The 21,498-nt window shown below is 40.1% G+C and overlaps 1 protein-coding gene across 3 annotated transcripts in view; it reads right to left on the reverse strand.

The window, feature by feature from the left end:
- The window catches only part of SLIT3 (slit guidance ligand 3), a 465,259-nt gene that overhangs the window by 120,019 nt on the left and 323,742 nt on the right, over positions 1-21,498 (reverse strand). For all 3 annotated transcript variants that reach the window (XM_019008182.2, XM_015642087.3, XM_015642086.3), the window contains 3 exons: positions 16,782-16,853; positions 5,273-5,416; positions 2,635-2,798 (listed from right to left, as the gene is read on the reverse strand). In XM_019008182.2, the coding sequence (XP_018863727.1) occupies positions 2,635-2,798; positions 5,273-5,416; positions 16,782-16,853 (380 nt within the window). The remainder of the gene's footprint in view (positions 1-2,634; positions 2,799-5,272; positions 5,417-16,781; positions 16,854-21,498) is intronic.

Raw genomic sequence — 21,498 nt, forward strand, 5'->3', positions numbered from 1 at the left:
AATGTTCGTCCCCTGATGTTAAAATATTAAGCTCATCTGGGCTTAACTGCTCCTGGGTGTGATCCTGACACTGCCCTAGTGCCTCTGCTCCCACAGAGCTCACACTTTCTGTGCATCCTCAATCTCTTCTCAAAAGTCAAAGTCTTTTATCTCACAGTGTGAGGATAAAATCCCTCACATTTCTTCCTTAACCAACCCCTCATTCCCTGTATTTGCACCTCAAAAAACAACTTTCTGACCATTGACATGTACTAAATGTATTACACAAACTACATGAAAATACCAGGATCCTGAAAAAAGAATCCTTTGAGAAAGAGATGCACATGTACAAAAGAGTTTAAAATTATTTTCTCATACACTGAGCAGAAGATGTAAAGAGAGGGAGAATCCCAAAGACACTGGGGACACTTACTGAGCCTTGCCATCCCAGTGGGATTGTGTCATCCCTGGGTGACAAAGCACTGCCCAATGCTCTAAATGAAGATTCATACCTCATGGACACTTCTGCACAGAGACGTGCTGTGCTAGATCCTGGGATGAAACATATTCCTCAAAATGAAAACATGGAAAATTCCTGCGAAATGCCAAGCCTCAAGGAGTCATGATTCAAAGGGACAAGTTGAGCAGAATAGGTGCCAAGAATGTCTGTTCCCTGGACTGATTTACAAGCTAAGATTTTCTCAACCATTAGATGTTCCCTGTCTCATGTGAGCAGACAGCAAGTCGAGTTGAATGTATCCCATCACCATCTGGAAACTCTACAGGCAAGGATCTCTCCTCTATTGAGCTTTTGAACAGCATTAGTTTTCATCCAGCTGAAATCTTTGTTCTGAAGCTGTTCAATCCCTGCTCTCCTCCTTCATAAGTCAGGTTTATGCCTTTTCCATGTGGTTTTGATATAGATGTAGAGCTGGAGACCCGAGGAAAAACAGCCTAATGCCTCCAGGAAAGGACCCCCAAGCTAAGAGCTCACACAAAATATTGTTCTCAGCACCAGCAGATACTGAGTTCTGCACTGTAGCTCTTCCTAGCTATGACCTCTCCTAAATGGTGTCAGATGGTGTTTGCCTTCTCCAGCTGCCTGTACCTTTGTTCAAAGCATGCACACACATAACATTAATTCCTATAGCCCATTAATAAAAGCAGAAGAAAGTAACAATGGCAAATTTGGTACAGGTTTATACAGATCTGTTTCTGCAGGCTGCTTTCCTTTCTAAATTCTGTTTATGCATTTTCATTTCCAGTTTCTTTAAATATGAACATGACTGGCTAATTACATTGTTACTATGATGGACACAATCCAAAAACCTAGATAAAATACGCCATAATTTGAGGCCTGATTATAAATTTTGTGGCTTGAGTCACAAGGGACTGAAGACCTTAACAAACCTGCCCAAGAAAAGCTGACTGCAAATGAAGTTATCTTTATTTTCTTTCCCCCATAAAGGGAAGGTTTAGCTCGGCATGTTGCTCACAGAGATGCACAAAGCACAGCAGCTTGTTTTGGGCTGCTGCCACTCAGCTTCATGCTGCATCCCCATCTAGAGCCATTCATCTTTTACCACCAGGAACACAATTAATCACGTTTCTTTTCAGAGGAAAAAGAAAAATCATAGTAATTTTCATAGAAAACACCGCAAGGTACTCCATCAATAACAGTCATTTTTCTCCTCAGTACACACTAATAGATCTGCTTATTGGAACCTGCTTGTCTTGACAGTACACAAAAATGCAGTAATCCAAAATAGATATAACCAATATAACCAATAGGAAAAAACACACGAAGCAGTCATCTGTTGTGCTGTGTAAGGCAAGAAATAAATATCCTTTTACTGACAGCTGAACCATAAATAAAGAACAGATAGAATTAAGAAAAAGCTGTTTATTTTTACTTTGGAGGTTAATTTCAGGTGGAAACATTTTTCTGTCTCATTCACAACACAAAACCTTTGCCTAAATCATTATGCACCTTTTGATTCAAAGCTTGCTGAAAACAAAAATCTTACCAACTTTGATGGCAATTTTACTGAGTTAGTGTGTTACTTATGGATGGAAGGAAAATGAATGTATGAAAGCACATGAATTGGTGCCATTCCCTCACCCCCAGCTTCACTCCCATCCCAGACCAGAAATGCCCATTGCCAGTTGTATGAAAACCTCTCCTACTGTTCTCAGCTTTTTAGGTGTGGGAACTGAACTTGAACTCAGCTCTCATTAGGTCAGTAAGAGCTCTGCTTAAATACAAATGACAATACTGTCAAAATAGAACATTTCCCACATGGATTCACATATACTGTCGTTGTTTTCTTTGTATTTAGTAATTTAGTAATTTTTTATAATTAAACATCACAAGATAATAAACATTATCTTTTTTTTCTTTGTTTTTAAGAGAAGATAGCTATAGGCTGTCTTTTTTTTTTCTTTTCTCTCTCTCTCTTTTTTTTTTTTATTTTTTTTAATCCATAAGGTAATTGGCTTTCTGTCGAACTAACCGAATTTCCCCAAATTTAATTTTCAAAGATGCTCCCTAATATCCATTACGGCAAACACTGTCCCGCAGATTGGATTAGCGGGCTCTCTGGACCTGCTTATCCCTGAACGGAGGGCGCAGCAGAGGCTGGATAAATGAATTACCTGAGCAGCGGAACTTCTTGCTCTTGATCTGGCTGATGCGCTTGTTGGCAAGGCGACGGGGATTGCTGCAGCGTGCGCCGCTCGTCTCGATCGGATTATCCTGCAGGTAATCAGCCAGCCACTTCAGATGGCAGTCGCACACAAATGGGTTCTGAGCTAAATGTCTGCGAGAAGGATGGGATGTTTAATCAGGACTGACCTGTGACACCGTGCTCCATCATTGTTTTTTTCACCAGTGCCCGAATATGAAGAGTGGAGTAATTGAATCGGCTCCCGAAAAAAAAGCCAAAGCCACCCCGGGCCTGGCGGGAGCCACAAGGAGCTGCACGTGAATGGGAGAATCCTGTGAGTGCTCACATTTCGCAGCTCATTAAGCCTGCAGCAAGTCCTCGCACGGAGGAAACAAAAATTAAGATAGCAGAGCCCCCTTTAAAGGACACAGACCTGCTGCTGTCTCCCAAGTGCCACCGTTTCTCCTGAGAGCTTGTGCTGCCTTTTGAGAGAAATTCACCTTACACCTGAAGATCATTTTGTATCCTGGTTTAAAAGAAATTTTATCAGCAAGCTCAAAATGTGATTTACTAAAGCACCTTGGATATTTGGATAAAGGCAGAAGTAGTCCAGAATCTTTTCACAAGAGTGAGATTAGTATTTGCACACGCTCATCATGTGTAATAGTACTTCCTTTTTATGTATTTTTTCTTGAAGCAAAAGATTTTAATTCAAAGACTGAAATGTTTAGGCAAGGTAAAACTTCACTCTGTCCTTCACCAGAATTTGCTCAACTAGTTTCCTATGGAATTGGAAATAGGTATTATAACATTGATTTAAACTGGGTGTTTATAGACTTTGGTAACAGAAATCTGCTGGAGCATCTTAGAGAGAAACAGCGTTTCTCTGCTGCTGTTCTGATTTATTCTGCTTGACAAAGCTGAGCACTGTGTCAGGAGAGTTGGCCAGGTCTTTCCCAGAGCCAGGCTCTAATCTCAGCTCAGCTAACTTGCATCAGTGCCTCTGACCTCCAAGGGAGCAGGACTCAGCTCTCCAATAACTGCAAAGACAGGTTAAGAAAAGACAGATGTTTCAATTTGGTTTGGACAGAGGTATAAAGTTATAGCCTCACAAGAACTCTCTCTGTTACTGTTTTCCACTTGTAGAAACTTCTTTTCTGTTTGCAGTTATATTTATGAACTGTCACAGAGCAAAATAAGTGTAAAATACAACAGGGCAATGGCTGTCCCGGACTGGGAAGGGAGAACACACAGAGCAGAAAGGGCCTGAAGAAACTCAAGATTCCTGTTGCAGCAGAGCCATTCCTGCTATGAAAGATCCAAAGAACAAAGAATCACATAGAGAGAAAATTTGGTTCTGGTTTTGTAACTCTAGAAAAAATACAGAAGACGGCAATCACTTTGGGCATTAAAAATGGGAGAACAAATCAAAACTTCATTATACAGTCTCCTGGTGTGAAATGACAAGTCCATTCTAAGCAAGGGCCATCAGAAACACTAGCAAAACCCCCTGAAACCAACAGGAAATGTTCATATCTTAGGGCTATAAACATGAAAAAAGCCTGTTGTTTAACCTGACAAACCTTACATACCTCTGTAAAAGAACCCTCCCTGTGACCCCAGTGTCTGTGTGTACACACACAGCAAGCTCAGCAGCAGAAAGCTTTGGGGGGGCAGAACTGGGGGTTGTTGTACATCATTATTCCAATGCCTTAATGGTTTGCAGCAATACATACTGGCCAAATATCTGTTGGAAATTCAGGTTGTGTTTGCAGCTGCCCGAGGACGTGGCAGAAACTCTGCTGCAAGAAATCATTCCTGTCAGTTCATTTGTATATGATTTAAAATATTTATAGAACTAATTCAGCCAATGCATTCCCAGTATTAAAATATATAGATGTGCATTTGCATACAAAAATTGCAGTACTATAGCATGTGTGTGGATTGATACTGCAGTATGTATATATATATATATATATATATATATACACACCCATAGATATTTTAACACTGAAATATCAGGCTGCCAACTCCAGCTCTGAAGGAGTACTATTTACCTTATTATCTTATTACTCACAGCTTCAGGATGAGACCTTCTACAAAATATTGAATCATTTCTATACTTTTGCTTCTGATGCCTATTCTAATGCCTCCAAATTCAAAAATGTTCAGTGGATTTTTTTAATGGATCAAATAATCCAACATATCGTTCCCTTTAAGTGGAATTTCAGCTGAAATGTGGTTACAGAAGTCACCAACTGCACAGCAGGACTCAGACCCAGGCAGGAGAGATGCCAGCTCATTGGCTCATTAAAAACTGTTAGGCAATGATCCTAATAAAATCTGCTGTTCGTATCTTATCCAAAGACAAATGCACACATTATCTCCTCAACAAACAGCCTGAGCTTCACACAGTTCTGACATTTCTGTCACTAAGGGCAGGCTGTGTCGATCCTGCCCTTGCTGAACTGATGCAACACTCCTTGCTCCTTTTCTCTCAGCGAGGAAAGGAGGGGCTGCTACATGGATGTCTCTTCCAAAATTGTCTTAATGTCAGATGCAAAGACAGGCAACATCTTTGGTGGGGAAAGAGAGAGCTGTCATTTATGATATGGCTGCATACTCACAGAGTCTGGATCGATCGCAGAGGTGCAAAGAGCCCCTTGCTGATGGTCTGCAGTTTGTTGTCATAAAGAGATAACAGTTTGAGATTATGCAGACCTTGGAACGTGTTTACCCTCAGGCAGTTGATCTTGTTGGCATTGAGAAGCCTGGAAACAGAGAAAAGGTTTACAATTCATTAATCTTGTAATAATCAAATAAAGATAGACTAGACTTTGGGGTTAAATCTAAAACAAAATTATTAACCTAGTTACCAAGGCTAAACCACATGTTAAGGCTTCATTTGCCTGTTACATTTAAAAGGTGAAAAACTCACAGTGGACTGGAGGGGTTCTCTCACAGCTGGGGAATATACAGACATAAAACAGTGCTAGCCATCTTAAAATACTTCAAAGCTGTGTGTGTGTGTGTGTGTGTGTGTGTGTGTGTGTGTGTGTGTGTTATATGCTTAGCCCTCTCCCAATTTATTCAAAATTCTACACAAATATTTAAGGAAGCCTTCAGCTTAATATACACAGAAATAAAAATTACTCCCCACCTTGCTATTCCATGCACACACAGCCCACAATGAGAAGAACCCTTATTTTTGAATTTTCTCTACCAGCAGCTGTCTTAAATCTAACTGAAATTCTGGGAGTTTGAAATCTTTTGATAAGGAGTGTAGGGTTAATTTGATAATGGCAGATTAAAAAGATGTTTCTCCTGGGAGACAAAAAGAGGGAAGTGCAAGGTCTGGGCTAAAACTTATTGAAAGGAAACTCAGTTCACAGCCAAGGACAGCCAAGCAGGGGTCCAGGCTGCTGCAGGAGCTGTGTCCTCAGTCCCCGTCGTTAGAGCTTTTCAAAGTGACACCGAATAAAACCATGAGCAACCTGCTCTGACCTGATAAGGTGACTCTGGTTTAAGCAAGGGTTCTCCAGACTACTGTCAAGTGATCACTCAAGGTCCCTTCCAGGCTCTAGTGCCCCACAATTCTATGAATTCCAGTCACACCAGAGCCCTGTGCAGTTGTGCAAAAGCAGCACAAAGGCACTTTAAAAACTATTTTTAGAAAAAACATATACTTTACAACTACACATACATTTTCTACACAGCAACCAGCTGGTGGAACTAATCAGTTCAGCAAGAAAATCTTGGACAGTACTTGTGCAAGTTTTCTTAGATCACCCATCCAGAGTTCTTCCCCATGTAATAAGTATATACAAACCCAACAACAAACTGCATCTCCTGCTGAGACAATCAAACACAAGAACACTTAATTTGTCACTGTCATCTGCATCAGTGCTATCTTGTACTTAGAAGGGAAATAGGCAGGAAATTACCTATTCTTCTTAGCAAAGCCAAAATCCAAATTTCTTGACTACTACCAGCCTGAGAAAAATGGTGAATTGTAAACAGTGTATGGTGGTAACTCAGTTCTCTTGAGCACAGAATTCCTCCCTTGTCTATGAATTTAAAGGACTAAATATTGCATCAGTGTGGCTCTCTGTGAGGCAGAACAGTAACACAAAAACAGGAGACAAATATGTTTATAGGCAAAAAGGAAAATATATCTTCTATTTCTCAGCAAGCAAATGCATCTTTTTAAAGAAACCTCTAACAGCACAGGGAGTTCCATTCTCAACAAACTGCACAGGCACCACTAAAGACAAGAGAGCAGCCACTCAGGAAGAAACACAAGCTTGCTAGCTGCATGTGATGCTTTTCTTTTCTCCAAAAAGTAATTCAGAAGATGTTTCCTCTGCCTTCACATTCCTGAAACCTTCGGAACATCACAGGCTTGTTACAGTTCTCTGCTCCCACTGTTGTTTTGGCAGAGCCTCGCTGTGTTTGTGATACACAGGAGGTGAAGGCAGACCTGGGCAGCATGGAGAACTCCAGGAGAACAGGAATGCTTTGGAATGAGAGGGCTCCAAAGGAGAACTCCCCTTCCCAGCCTACAGGAAAGTCAGTATCAATTTACCCAAATTTCCTCCATTACATGTTGTGGAAAATGAAGTTTGACATTAGTTAAGACAAAATCCCATAGAAGGCAATGATGGATAAATGAGGTTACATTTCTGCATGAACTAATAGCTGAAACAATTTTATGAAATCATAAGCAGCACTAGTATGACCCCTCTGGAATCTGTATTTCCATAACACCTAATCCACACTCTTGTTGGCTCCCCCAAAAGTAAAAAAAGTAATTTTCCCAGTGGGCTACAGGAACAGCTCCTCCTCCTTCACTCCAACAGCAAATGCCATCTCTTCTGCTTGCTTCTTACAGCCATTTGTGTGTCCAAACCAAAGCAATCCTCCTCCTCTTGGATCTCACACATCATGCATTTCTCTTTCCAGCTTGTAGAGTATCTTATCCACAAAGAATGGCTTAACAAGGTAGAAGGAGGCAGAACCAGGTACTGGATTTTGAACAATATCCCTAGACATGCTCTTAGGCATTACAAATCCTTTGGTTTCTAGCACCTTTTGCACTGGTCCCACCCCAATTTTAGGAAATGCACATCAGCTTGGTTTGGCTGTTTCTGTCCCATGACAGAGGCTTGGCACCTGAGCTACCCAGGAACAAAACTCTAAACAAGTATGTACTTCAATTAATTTTGCTAGGTGTTAATCTTTTCCCAGTATTATAGCAACGGCTTATGTTGTAAGCAGTACTTGTAACAAGGCATGAAGCAAAAATGAAAACAATCTCAGCAATAAGAGAATTTATAACCAAACTACAATCATATTTCCACATGTGGGTAATCAGTGTGTCTTCTTGGGATGCCTCAGAAGTGCAGAGCTGATCTGGGCAGATGCTGTTCCCTCCTGTGCAAAGATCAGGCACAAAGTCTACATTACTGATCCAGCCCACTGAAAAAAACCCCTCTGAGCAAAACTGACCTGCAACTGCAGTGAATGCACTGCATCCAGATTCATTCCCCCATTAGTTTCAACAAAACATGAATAAACCCCATGCTGGAAAATAGAATTTACAATGTGACGAGGTTTCCTGGCAAGAATTTTTGATGACTATGTTCATGGTGATATAATATGTGACTTTATTTAGAGCCAAACACTGAAAATGAGAGCAACTGATCCTCTACAGCCACAAATACAGAGGCACACACTCTCCTTAAAGCATCTGAGTAATTTGGAACAGAAAATTGCTTGTGCACTACTTAGAAGTGAGAATGCAGGTCCTAAACAGCTTTTCTGAAGTGACAACCCCTATTTTGTGTATCACAGATAGTCTGCTCAACACTAATCCAGGTGTAGCCATATGGGGTGGATGGTGAGATACATTAATGACTTATTTCTGCTCAGAATCAGTGACAAAAAGGGGGGAGAAGTGAAAAACTGAGGAAACAGAAGACATCATCCCTAAAAATCTTTTCCTCCTACTTACTGTTTGTTAGATGATGACTTTTGGCCAGAATCATTAAGGTTCATATTCCTTTCAAAACTCTCAATTATTTTAAAATATCTGCTATGAATATTCCGCTCTATAAATCTCAGTTCTTTATTTAATCTTTCTTCGTTATCCCAGCTCCATTAATGGCATCTCATTTTTAATTAGGTATACAAGGCAGGCCTCACGTGGAGTTAGAAGTGGTTTTAAGAGGTTTTTTAAACTAACACAAAGGCAGATGAGAAAAACATATTCCAGGAAGCAGAATCTTTCCTGAGCACTGGACCAGGCCATAAAACATATTAAGGGTTCCTTTACTGGACTTACACCAGATGAAGGAACATTAAAAGTGGAGTTCTATTTAAGCAGGAATTACATGGTATTTATTTTTGCACCAATTCATGGTGAAAGTAAATTCCACTAATTCTCCTATTTTGTTATCAGCTTGATTGGATGAGATTTACACACGGCCTCCAGATGTGGGGCTCCATTCAAAAGGAGGTTAAATATTCAAGTAGAAATGAAACCGCCTGCTAGCCAGAGGGATGATGGATTATTAACTCAAGTCTCCATTTTCATCCCTCTGGATATGTAAAAAACATGAAGAAACCTCTCACAAGCCTTGGATGACCACAGAATATGGGAGAATGGTTAAAAACCTTGTGGTTTGCACACCACTGAAACAACGAGCTGAGCAGAGCACTATTACAATTCCATGAACCCATTTCCTGAAAAAGAGGATTTGTCCACACACACTGAAATAATAACGTGTTTCAGCTAAGCCCTTGAAAAGAATGTGCACTGAATTGGCTCTGTAATTGTATCAGCTGCTCATAAGCACCATCTGCATAATTAAGATGGTCCCATAATTGAATTATATGCCCAAGCACAGCTTCAAGTGATTAACATTTAAATAACATTCTGAACTCCAAACCCAAAATGACTGAAAAAATTGTTTTTTAAGAGCAAATGGGAATGTTTATATGGCTTTTACCCTTAGCCATATTTGTATTTTTATCTCAGTGAAGTCAAGTAATCAAACTATCAGGAAATAACCACAGAACTTGGAGAATCAACAGCAGCCTGGCAACCTTACACGTGCTGGGGACTGCAGGCTGGCCTCTGGTGCTCCAGGGTAGAGTAGGAATCATCCTAAATACATAAGTGAGCCTAAAGGAAAGTGTTGGGGAGAAAAGCTGCACCAAGGCACTGGAAAGCTTCCCTTCCTTTTTCACCAGCTTTGTGTTTTGACAGCAACGACAACACGATGAGAATGAAAATGTTTGGCATCCCATGAACTGGCTGGCACATCCCACATGCCAGACTCCACTGGGGAAAATGAGAACTCACTAGAAAAAACAGATGTAACAGGCACAGGAGACTTGTAGGGGAGAGGAGAACTGGGTAACAGTTTTGCCTGGGTAACAGCAGAATACAAATTGAACAGGCATGACCTTTATAGAATATCAATAGTTGAAGGCTTCACCTACATTCAGAGGCACTATAAGGCAGCAAAGAAAGAATTCTCAGCAGAAAGGTTTCCTTAGGATATGCAGTACTTGTTACAAGAAGTCAAACTAAAATTTAGCATGTATTTTTCCGAATTTTCTCTTCAAATTTAAAGGGAATCAAGTGTCATTCTTGATTTAACACAGCTGAAGTGTCAATACAGCAATACCTAGTCAAGCACTTGGTCATCCCAGCAGCCAATGACAAGCAACATCTAATGACAGAATTAGACAGAATTCTATGTGCCCCTGCCTAGTTATTGGCTAAATAATTATATTAAATTTCAGGAACATTTTAAGGTGGCCTGGACTGTCAGGGAGCATTTTGATTGTCTCTCAGGGTGTTGAGATATTTAAACATCTACTAAATTTACATTTACATTTACATTTTCTAATGTGATGACTGACCACTGAAGAGTCTGTCAGTGCTTCAGTTGATAATAACCAGCATGAAATCATCATCATACTTGCTTAACCACCTTCAAGTGTTTCTTCATGTTCAGGAAACTGGATGATGGTGATGACAAATTTATTCACAGTAAATTAAAATGGGAAAGTCGCAAGCTGATAATGAGTCAAGAAGGAAGTAAAGAGCACAGTCTGACAGTCCTGTTTTGGTGGGAATTTAGAAAGAGATTTCAGAATTCCTTTTCTGATTCAAAAGTCTGCAACTCCAGTTGAACACCACCCACAAAAGAATCCTGTGGTACTTCTGTTACTACCTGGAGAATTATAAACACGTGTTATCACAGCACCCAGACTTCTGCTATTTGAAATTCAATAGTGTTTAACATCTGCCTGCAGGTAAGATCACAGCTGATTCTAGATAAGCACATGATAATTCAGCTGCACAACAGAGCAAGCACATTTTCACAACTTTCAGGGCTAGCAGAGTTAGACTTGTGTGTAATAACAAGGAGGATAGCTCCCGTCAGCAGAGTCCAGCTCGGAGCACGGGGGCTGCAGGGTCACACTGACGCAGGGATGAGCAGTTGTTTTGGGAAGCTGCATGAGTGACACAGGAAAGGCAGATGCTGCTGCAGCCTTTCATTAGTGCTTGACTGTAATTGTATTTCTGAGTCTGGCAGATGCTGCTTCCTCACTTTTAACAGCGGCTATTGAGTTTAGTAACATTATCACAATAGCAACCTAAATGCAGAAATCTGAAGGAAGAAAGCTTGAGGCAAATGGCTGGAAAGCAATTCTAAAGCTATTAAACAGGTCTGTGCAAGGAGCATTCCATCCTGGACTGGAAGGATGAGGGTGGCATAGTCTCTGTGCTGTAGCCAGAAATATTTTGAGGAATCAAGAGAAAAGCTCATATGCCATTTTGCTAGGAATTTAGGTTCACAGATCCCAGAAATGACATAGGTTGCAAAGGACCTCCAGGTCATCTGGTCTGACACCCACCCAAAGCATGACTCATTCATGCACAGTTAATGCAGATCACCAGATCACAGGATAATTCAGAATTCCAGGAAGCTCCAGTGGTTTCATGTCCTGATAGGCTGCCAAAACAGGATGAGCTACAAGGTCAGATGGGGTTACCTTGAGCTTTGTCCTGTCTGGATAAAGTCTGGTCTGTAAAACCTTGAAGGAGAGAGGATGCACAGCTTTCTGGGCAGCCTACTCCAACTACCTGACATCATTATGAAAATGTTTTCCTCTTAGATTTAGTCATAAGGTCACTTTTTTTTACTGTCTGTTGTCTATTCTCCATGAGAAAAATTAAGAACTCTACAGAACAAGAAGATTCTATACATCACTTAAAGCCCAGATTACTATGGGGGAAATAAATACTATTAAAGACTTGTAAATGGAGAACTGTACTTTCTTTATTCTGGCATTTCTGTACTGTTTATATAGCTGGTTAATATATTTATGTATACAACAGTGCAATGTATACAATGCCAAATATTGGAATTGATGAACATTCTGTTGGTTTTAAAAACTCTGTATGAGTTTGTACATAATAGCATTCTCTTTGAGATTCTATCAAGCCCCAAAAATACACAATAAATAATTGGTAGATCCTGCTTTAAGCTCTTCAGTACTGCGATTCAATTTAGAATTACAAATCAAGCACTTCAAACTTGGCAGATGTGCCACGAAGATACTTTCCAAGCAACCTCACCAGAAAAGAGCAGGGCATACCAAGTATCTGCCTTATTCATACCAGAAAAGACAGAATAAAAAGCAAGTTAGAAAAACTGAGAATCACTCAAACCAAAATTTGACCAGTTGAATTTTGGGAAGACTGATGACAGCAGTTTCTGAAAGTACACACATGACTTGTCACTTCATACAAGTCTATTTTAGGGTCAGCTGAAGTTGTAACTATTTTATCTAGTTCCAATTTTAAGCCAGGTTAGATGAGTGATAATTTGTCACCACTTTTGACATCACTTTATCTGTCAATATGTCAAACTCCAGACACCAATATGGTTATTGGTCCTTTCCAACTGCAGCATTGAGTTTTCCCTAATGACCAGATATTAGGTGAAGGAGAAGGCTGTAAGCTTTTGGCTTAGTTTTTTGAGAAAGAAACACAACAAGCATCTGATTTTAAAATATATGCACCACAGGAGTAGATCTGTGATGTTTAGCAACATTGAAACAGAGCCCACTATGGGGATTTTTCCTCTCAGTAAAACATGGTGATCACAAGCAGAAGATTTAGGATCAACACTCCTGAGCACTTGTATGATTAGCAGCTATGCAAAGTAAATTTCCTCAAGTTAAAGGATTTATTGAAAACTGATATTTGCCAGACATTTGAAAAATGAGACTTCATGCCTCATATTTTTCTGCTCTACAGTCTCTTCAAAGAGCAGATTTGAGGATGGCTCCTTGTTCAGGAACCAGAGCACCGCGACGCGCACGGCTGCAGCCAAAAGGCTCCCAGGATGTTTGAATGTGGCTGCAGGGAGGGAAGTGTGCTGCTGAGCTCTGACACGTGCTGCCTCCCAAACTCAGTGCCTGCTGCTGCTGCTGTTGGGTTTATCTGTCCCAGGGCTGCCCCAAGGGAAGGAGCTGCAGGGCTGTGCTGTGCCCCGTGCAGTGACTGGCAGCGCTCTGGCAAGATCAGGGGCTGCTGAAAGAGCCTGGCCACATTCTGGGGGAGCTGAAGGACAGGTGAGCAGGACATTTAAGTGTCTTCCAGTCTCTAGAAAGCCCAAGGTCAGCTGAAGGACTTCTGGACTAACTGCCCACAGCTAATGGTTACTAGAAAATTTCCACCTTAAGCCTTTGCCATTCTTTTGGTATTTAAATGCAAGAAATGCAAACAATTAAATTAATCAAACAGTATTTCACAGCTTGGATGCGCTGCTCCCTCAGTAAAATGAAAGTTTCCATTCACTGTATAAAAAACCCCACAAAAGCTAAGAAAACAGTTTTCCCTTTCTGGAAAATGACATGGATCTCCCAAACCCGAATTGACCCAAAATTCCCAGAAGGCACTTGACACAACCTGCTGAAAAGAAGAATGTGTGAGGATAGGGTACAGTAGCTACAAAGCTTTCTATCGTCCTCTCCTCTGGCACCTTCAAAAAGGATAAGGAAAACTACATGGTCCAAGAAAAGCTTCTGCTCCACAGAACAGATGTGCAGTTGGACTTGAAGAATGATTTTTCCTGCTCTTTGGTTACCAATGCTTACTTAAGAAACACATAATATTTGTGAAATCAGCAATTTAACAAAAATCCTTTTGCAATTATTTTTGTGGGTAATGTTAACTACTTAAGATAGTTACTTATAATGAAAACTTCAGAAACAACATTTTGAATTAAACCCGTAGGGTTTAAAAAAAGCCCAACAAAACCATAACCTAATCCCTCAGCAAAAAATATCCAAACCCTTATTATCTAACCATGCCTAGTTATTTTCTTGCCAAATATAATATAATACTGGCTTACCACCTCTGCCTTATAGGACAGAAATGTGGCATGCTGATCCAGCCAGGCAGTCTAAAACTTGTTTTGAATTAATTTCCCCCTACACCAAAGTCAAACAGGACACTTCAAAATGTGACCATGCCTGAGATGAAAACCCCTTTTTCCAGTTCTGGGGCTCCTGTCACCAGTGCCTGAAGCTGTTAGGCCCTTACAGAGAATAATTCAGCCAGAATACAGAATAATCCTGGCCTATATTGTGACAGTATATTTAAACTGAAGAATAATCACCTGTCTGGGAAACTCTGATGAGTTCTAACCAAAACAATTAGTAACAGTATTATCTGTTCTGGAATTTCACAGTAATTTTTTTTCCTTTTAAATAATATCTTCTCTTTCTAAATAACAGTTTTTCCTTCTAAATAATACAGGACTCCCTTTTTCTCACTGTGTTCTGCTTTATCATAAAGCCAGTACATTTTCAAAACTGCTTCTGCTCCAGCTCAGGAAATCAGACAGGCTACCAGGATACCTTAATCAGAGTGTTCTTATCAGAGTGTCTCCAGACTAATAAGAAGAAATCCAATCTAGTGCCCACGGAACACTAAATTAGATCTAATAGTAGGGCACTCTTCCAACTGTTCAACAGCAGGTCTAAGAACAACCAATGCCATTTTTTTTTTTTTTAGTAGCCATTAAAATACTACAAGCAATCCCAGAACAGCTGCTTCAAAGCCACAATCCAAAAAGCTGCAGATATTTGTTTGTATTTAGAACATGATCATTCAATGCTCTCCTTGCCAAAAGATCCTTTACATACAAATACACTCAAGAAGACCCTGGAAAGCTCCAGGGTCATGGTGTTTTGGGAATCCCAAAATGGGGCAACCTACTTACATTGTCTCAGCTTGAGAATGTTTAAAGAGTTGAAGCACAACACCTTTCAGTGGTTCCCTGGAACACAGAGTTTGTCTCCTGAACAGCAAGGCATGAGCTAACTGTGACTAAAAACAATTGTAGCTTGTCTTAAATATTCACTTCACTGAAGGCCTGCCCTACATGCAGGACTATTCTATAAAGGAGTTAAAAATTGCTTCATGCCTTATGCAAAGTTCTAGACCCATATTTTTATAGGACATGGTGATCCATTGTGTTGAGTGATTTTCTTATTTATATTTTTCTACTGGAAAGAATCCTATACTTCGAAGTTGTAACTGTACAATATTTAGGTAGGGAAGGATGGTTGTAAATCTGAGATTTCTTAAAATACAGTTTTTTTTTCTCAGAGGTCAAAGCAGGGTGAGTCCCAGATCATCTGCACTTTGATAATTACTGTTCTCACACTGGCAAACCATCCCCAAAATTTCTCTTACTGCCCAGGCTGCCATGTAAACACTGAAGTGCCAGAAAACTTGTGAGGGTTGGGGCAGGAGAGAGGAAAGGATCTGCCAGAAAAAGGTGCACAGGGTGAAGGTAAAATGATGAGCAGCTCCCCACTGGCCCAGCTCAGGGACTGTCACAGTCAAACCAAAGGGGCTCTGGCTTGCCCTGCTCTGAACAGGGTGGTCCATGTCTGCAATTAAGGTCTTATGGATAAATTACACATCTGAGGAGTCCTTCACTTAGCATAGAGAGTTATTTCAGTAACTTCATTTTATTTGTTTGGCTTTGCTCACGAATGCTGATCTAAATCTAAGCTAACTTTGCTATCCCATGTAAGGGCAGCAAAGGCTGCAGTCACAGTGACACATCCAATGGCAATGACAATCTTTGGGAAGTTCATTGCTGGCTCCATCAGGATTGTCAGAAAGGCTTCAAGTAACATGTCTAAAAGCTACTTCATATTCTATATTAAATATGATTTAGTGTTTGGGGTGGAGTGCTGTATGTGACACAAACCAGAATTGCCTCACTTTCGATACATCACCTTTATTTCCTGAGTGCATCATCTATGATGGTAATCAGAACATTAGGAATACACATTAAACTCACTTCCCTGCTGCTCCCTCTACTGACTGGCTGAGGATTGCCTTCCCTTTGAAGGAGTTACTGGTTCCCAGTGTGATCATGGAGACAAGAGTGAAATTTGCAATTTCACATTTGGCTTCTGAAATTTTTTCTGCTCCTTTAATACACACTGAATATCTCTCTATATTATAATCTTACCTCTATCATGACTGCTAGTTAAATCACACGTGGCATAAAATACTTTAAATAACAATATATTGTAAAATCATTTCTCTTGCAACCAAGCCCCATTTGACATAATAAGAACGTGGAACTGAGCACGAGTTGCAGCAATCGGACCTCTCACGTTGCCCTTTCACTTGTCCCAGCAGGTTCTTGCAGCACAGAAGCCCTGAAGGATCCAGACATTCAACCACAAGTGCTAAATGTGTAAAAACAATCAGATGGCATCCCCACCCACGCATCAGCCGGTGACCAAATTTCCTTTCTTGGACCGAGTCTCTCATTTCCTCCCCACACTTAAATCCCCCGTGTCTATTATCCATTATACACACTGTGCTATAAAACTGTTGACACCTTCCTTTTTTAGTTTTTTCAGCCCTTGCCTCCCTCTTGCCTGACACAGAAACAACAGACTAGCACATCCCAGTGATTTTTCAGTGGAAAAGGTGGTTCTATTAATGTCAGAAGCTGAAAGAACAGTAAATCTAGCTAGTCAGTAAAATAAAGAAGAGGAAGGGATCATACTCACAGCAGCTGCAGAGACACAAGATCATCAAAAAGGCCCTGGGGAATCTCCGTGATCTTGTTTCCATAGAGCACTCTGAAAGATTCAGGAAGACAAAATAAATCTTAAATAACAGCCCAGTTTAGTGTCCTCCCACATCTCTGCATTATCATCTTTATTGATCATGGTGCACCATGCCCAGGATCTGTGGGCATTTCATTTAACCACTGATCTCATTTTCTTTTCAGAGAGCACATGGCATTAAATGAGTCGTTATGATTCAGGCTTCGTCTGGTGTTGGAAGGCATTTTTAATGTAGGAACTGGACATCATCCAAAAACTGTATCTGAAATATTTTTCATTCTGTTAAGGGATTTTTTTTCCATCTTTTTTAGAAATATTTTAGCTACTGAAAGGCACACTGTCTGATGCAAAAACCTAGAATTCTGCTCAGTAATACTGAATTTAAAAGCCAGAGAGCACAAGCTAGTTGTCGATAAAATTCCATATAACTGAGTCTCTTAAGATACAGTAATTGGCATGAAATGTGACACAGGCATCATTGGATAAAATATTATGGCTTCACCAGCTGCTGTTACCATTTCAATGAACTAATATAAAGAAAATTATCCTGAACTGGAAATAGACATGTATTTCAGGAACTCAAAAATAATTTAGGTACAGCTTAGTTATAAAAATCAGTAAAGCTTTAATAACAAAAGTGAGAGTCACTGTGTATATTTAATCAACCAGAAATATATTACCTGATATCCATATTCAGTTTTAACATTAAAAATATTTCATTTTTTAATGAAAAAATGCACGTATATTATCCTTAGAAATTGAACCAAGGGGGGGAAGAGAGACAGAACCACCGTTATGCTGAAATGTGTTACCCAGTGACCAGCAGAAAAATCATGTATGACAGGAACACCAGAAATTCAATCATGGCTGAGGTATTTGCTCATGTCATTTCTGCAGGTTGGTATCATTTGTCAAAACCAGAGAAGTGCCTGAGGAGCTCATGGGAGTCCTGGTAAAAGGGAGGATGATGAGGCTCCCTCTGACAACATTTTGCCTCACCTAAACATTTTAAACTGGGAAAAACAGAATTTATGTAATTTCTATGCTCTACATAGGACATGGCAAATGGTTATAGACCAGCTCATGTCGAAACTCTGCTGCTTATGTGTCACTAGATTGGTTAATTCCCTCACTTTTTAATGTGGAACAATAGGCTGGAAATGAATCAAGAGGCCATGTGAGGCTTGGATGTTGGCAGAAATCCTGGCTTACCCTGCCTTACAACGTTTGAAATATTAGGAAGAGTTGAACATACTGAAAAACAAACTCTTAGCACAACAGACCATTCCCAATACCCCCTGGCCTTCCCAGAGCATCAGCACTTCAGTTTACTCTTCATCAGTCACTGGGAGTCCATCCCCCCTGTGGGAACATTCCCAGATCCACTCATTTCTGAGCCTAAACAAAATAACACCATTTAAATACCAAAACCTAAACTGAAACCAAATTTTTCATTACTTTTGCAGTTTAGCAGGAACTGAAGTGCTACTCAAGAAACTAAGGATCATCCAGCATTCTACTTTTTCTAAACAAATGTAACAATTTCTCTATTACAGCGTCAGGAGGTGTTTGTAATGTGCTGCTCCCAATAGTGTTTCTTTTGAGTAATGAATGCTTCTAAATTTTTCTGATTCACAAGACACACAATTTCCTATTTTGACAAAATTTAATGCAATGCATTAAGATTTTTCTACTCAGTCCAAAGCTAGGCAGAAATGGTGGCTGAACTTGGGAAGGTTCAATGGGACCATTCAGACAGAACATTCAAGTCCCTGGATTTCACTGGGCTCTAAATCAACATGTGAAAGGCTGACTCACAGACATCCTTCTGAACAAAGATGTGTGCACCTGAATCAGAAAGAAAAACCAAAACCTCTGCACATAAAATATTTGTAAAAGGTTAAAACATTAATGCCCATAGAACCCAGTATGCTTCCTTTTCATCTTTCAGTCTTTCTGAAAAACCTTTCTTTAGCAAGTGTGTCATCTGTGCACTAAGTTTAGACTGCAAACTCTGGGATGCCAGAGAAATATCTTCCTTAGTTTTGTGAAGGAGCAGGATCATCAGTGCTGATCAATAATGCATAGTACAACAGCAAAGAAGAATTGAGAAGCTAAGTTTTACAAAATGCCCATGGAAAGCAAAAACATCCCCACTCCAGACTAAGGGTTATTCTGGCTGTAGAGGTAAAACACTTAGCAAAAGCAAAACCTTAAAGAAATATCAACACCCGTGTCCTATGGTACTACTGAATGTAAATATCAAAATAAGACCCTCAGAGCAATTCCTTTTTCATTTCTTTTTAATTTAAGAGTCAGAAGGTCATAGTGCAGTGTGCTTCTGCACTTTAAACCTTGGATGTGTTTATACATCTTCTTTATTATTTGGAGCAAAATAAAACAGATCAAAGTAGCTTACAAAATAAAACAAAGCTCTGACTTTTAGAAGCCATGAAAAGGAAAATAAGCATTTTCTGAACTAATTTGGCTTATGTGCATGTGGCACATTAGCATTCAAACAGATTAGGAGCTAAACAAAAGTCAGTAGGAGAGCTCAGACACTTGTCTCTAATTCATATTCATGTTCAGCAGTGCACAGAACCCCAGAGCTCATGCTCAGGGGAAGCAAGAGGAGAGGAGATGTGCACTGCAGCTCCTCTCTGGAGCCCTCACTGTCCTTTCCTGCAGGAAATGCACAGAAAACCTGCTTTGCTCAGAGTTCTGTGGCAGGCAGGAGAGCACAGTGCCCACAAGGCTGGGCTGGCTCCTGCTCCAGCAGGCTCCTGTCCTGGCCAGAGCGATGGAGCCAGCCAGTCCCTGCAGCCACAGCCACCCTCCTGTCCTGCTGCCCCACTGCCCACCTCCCTGCTCTGCACCCCACTGCTCCACAACAGCAGCTCTGGGGGAAACGAGCAAAACAAAAACCCCTGACAATAAAACCCACAAACAATCAAAACAAAAACAAAAATTAAATTAAAAAACAAAACAAAACAAAAACCCCCCCCACAACAAAAAAAAGACCCACAAAGCAAACACAAAACACAAACAGCCCCCCCCACCCCCCAAACACCAACTTAAAAAATCCATGTAGCAGGAAACATGACTAATTGAATTCAAGAGCTTCATTTAAATCTCCAGTGCTTTTCCAGCAGAGGTAAATTTTAGGAGATTTGCCCTTTGGCATTACAAGTTCTAAAAACGGAATTCACTTGCTTCCCTCACACATGCAGGTGTCCTGGCTAATGTGCAAGCTTGGCACAGGAACACAACCCTTCTTCTATCCCAAAGCACCTGAAATTTTAGACCCAAAGCATTTTTTTAAATTAAAAATACACTAACAAAGTTAACATGTAATAAAAATAAAATTAGCTCAGTAATTGCCATCAATAGACAGTGAGTCAGTGAATTAGAACATTTATTAGAACACTGAAAAAATTACTAAGATTTTTTTTTTTGTGGCTTCCTGATTCTTCACTGGCTTCTCATCTTTACTAGAGCAAGTCAGCCACAGGTCTGACAAATACCACAGCACATAAAGCACAGACACCTGGCAGCACTGCAAGCATTGGAAATCCCTGGGAGCAGCACCCTAAAGAGTCATTATCAATCTGAAACAAGAAATTATACAAATATAAAACAGTCACAAATGAGGCATTGTGTTTCTTCAGCCTGATTCTGGCATCATATGTTAATAGTCCCCTAACGATGTATCTATCCCAAGACATATATGGATATTAAATTTCCAATTAAAAAATTAATTGTTACTACTAAACTTCAAGTTTTGCCATTTAACCCATGATATTCTAAATAAAAGAATAAAGATTAAACAGTGAGAAGAGCCACTGCACAGATTGATCTGCAATTCTGGGACACACCACACACAAAGAAAGCACAGGAAGCACACACAGCCACAAGGATGCTGGTGAGAATATAATCACTGAGGGACCAAACCTTCAGCAGAAGGGTCTTAAAACGTGAAATTTACACTGATTCTTCAGAGTCTCTATCCATTCTGACCTCTTGCACCATTTTGAAATGAGGGAATTTGCACTGACTTTACCCATACATGGCCTTTTAGATGCACTGAAGTTTAACACACCACCTTTGAAGGGTGTGAAACAATAACTGCTGTGCTCTTTATTTTATGTATCTGCTCCTCAGCTTCCTTACTTGCCAATGTAGTTGCAATTTAAGTGCTTCATTAAGCCAGATCACAGAATACAGAGATTTTTCCCTTGAAGGTGACACAGAGTTTTTTGAGGTATGAAAGCCTGGCACAGAATCCCTTACTTTAGACCATATGGTTTCCAGCTAAGTGTTCCTTTATTTTGGCTGGGCTGAAACATTCTTACTGAAGTGTCAAATTGTGACTTTATGCAATGTCTTTTTCAGTCCTCAGAATGCTTTTAACTTTCCTTTAGACTGTGAAAACAATTCTTGCTAGGAAGAATTATATTTCCCAAGCTATGTACAATGGCACAGGCTCAACACGAATTCAGGTTTTCAGAAGTGGACGAATTGATAGGGATAAAAACAGCAATAAATTTCTAATATCTAAAAGAAACTTAGACATGTAATTTTTTTTCCCCTGCACTATTTCATATTTCTTCAGAACAAGCTAGGCTAAATAAATCACAGTAAAACTATCCAAAGCAAT

This window comes from Parus major, chromosome 13 (assembly GCF_001522545.3).
Source record: "Parus major isolate Abel chromosome 13, Parus_major1.1, whole genome shotgun sequence".
Taxonomy (NCBI): domain Eukaryota; kingdom Metazoa; phylum Chordata; class Aves; order Passeriformes; family Paridae; genus Parus; species Parus major.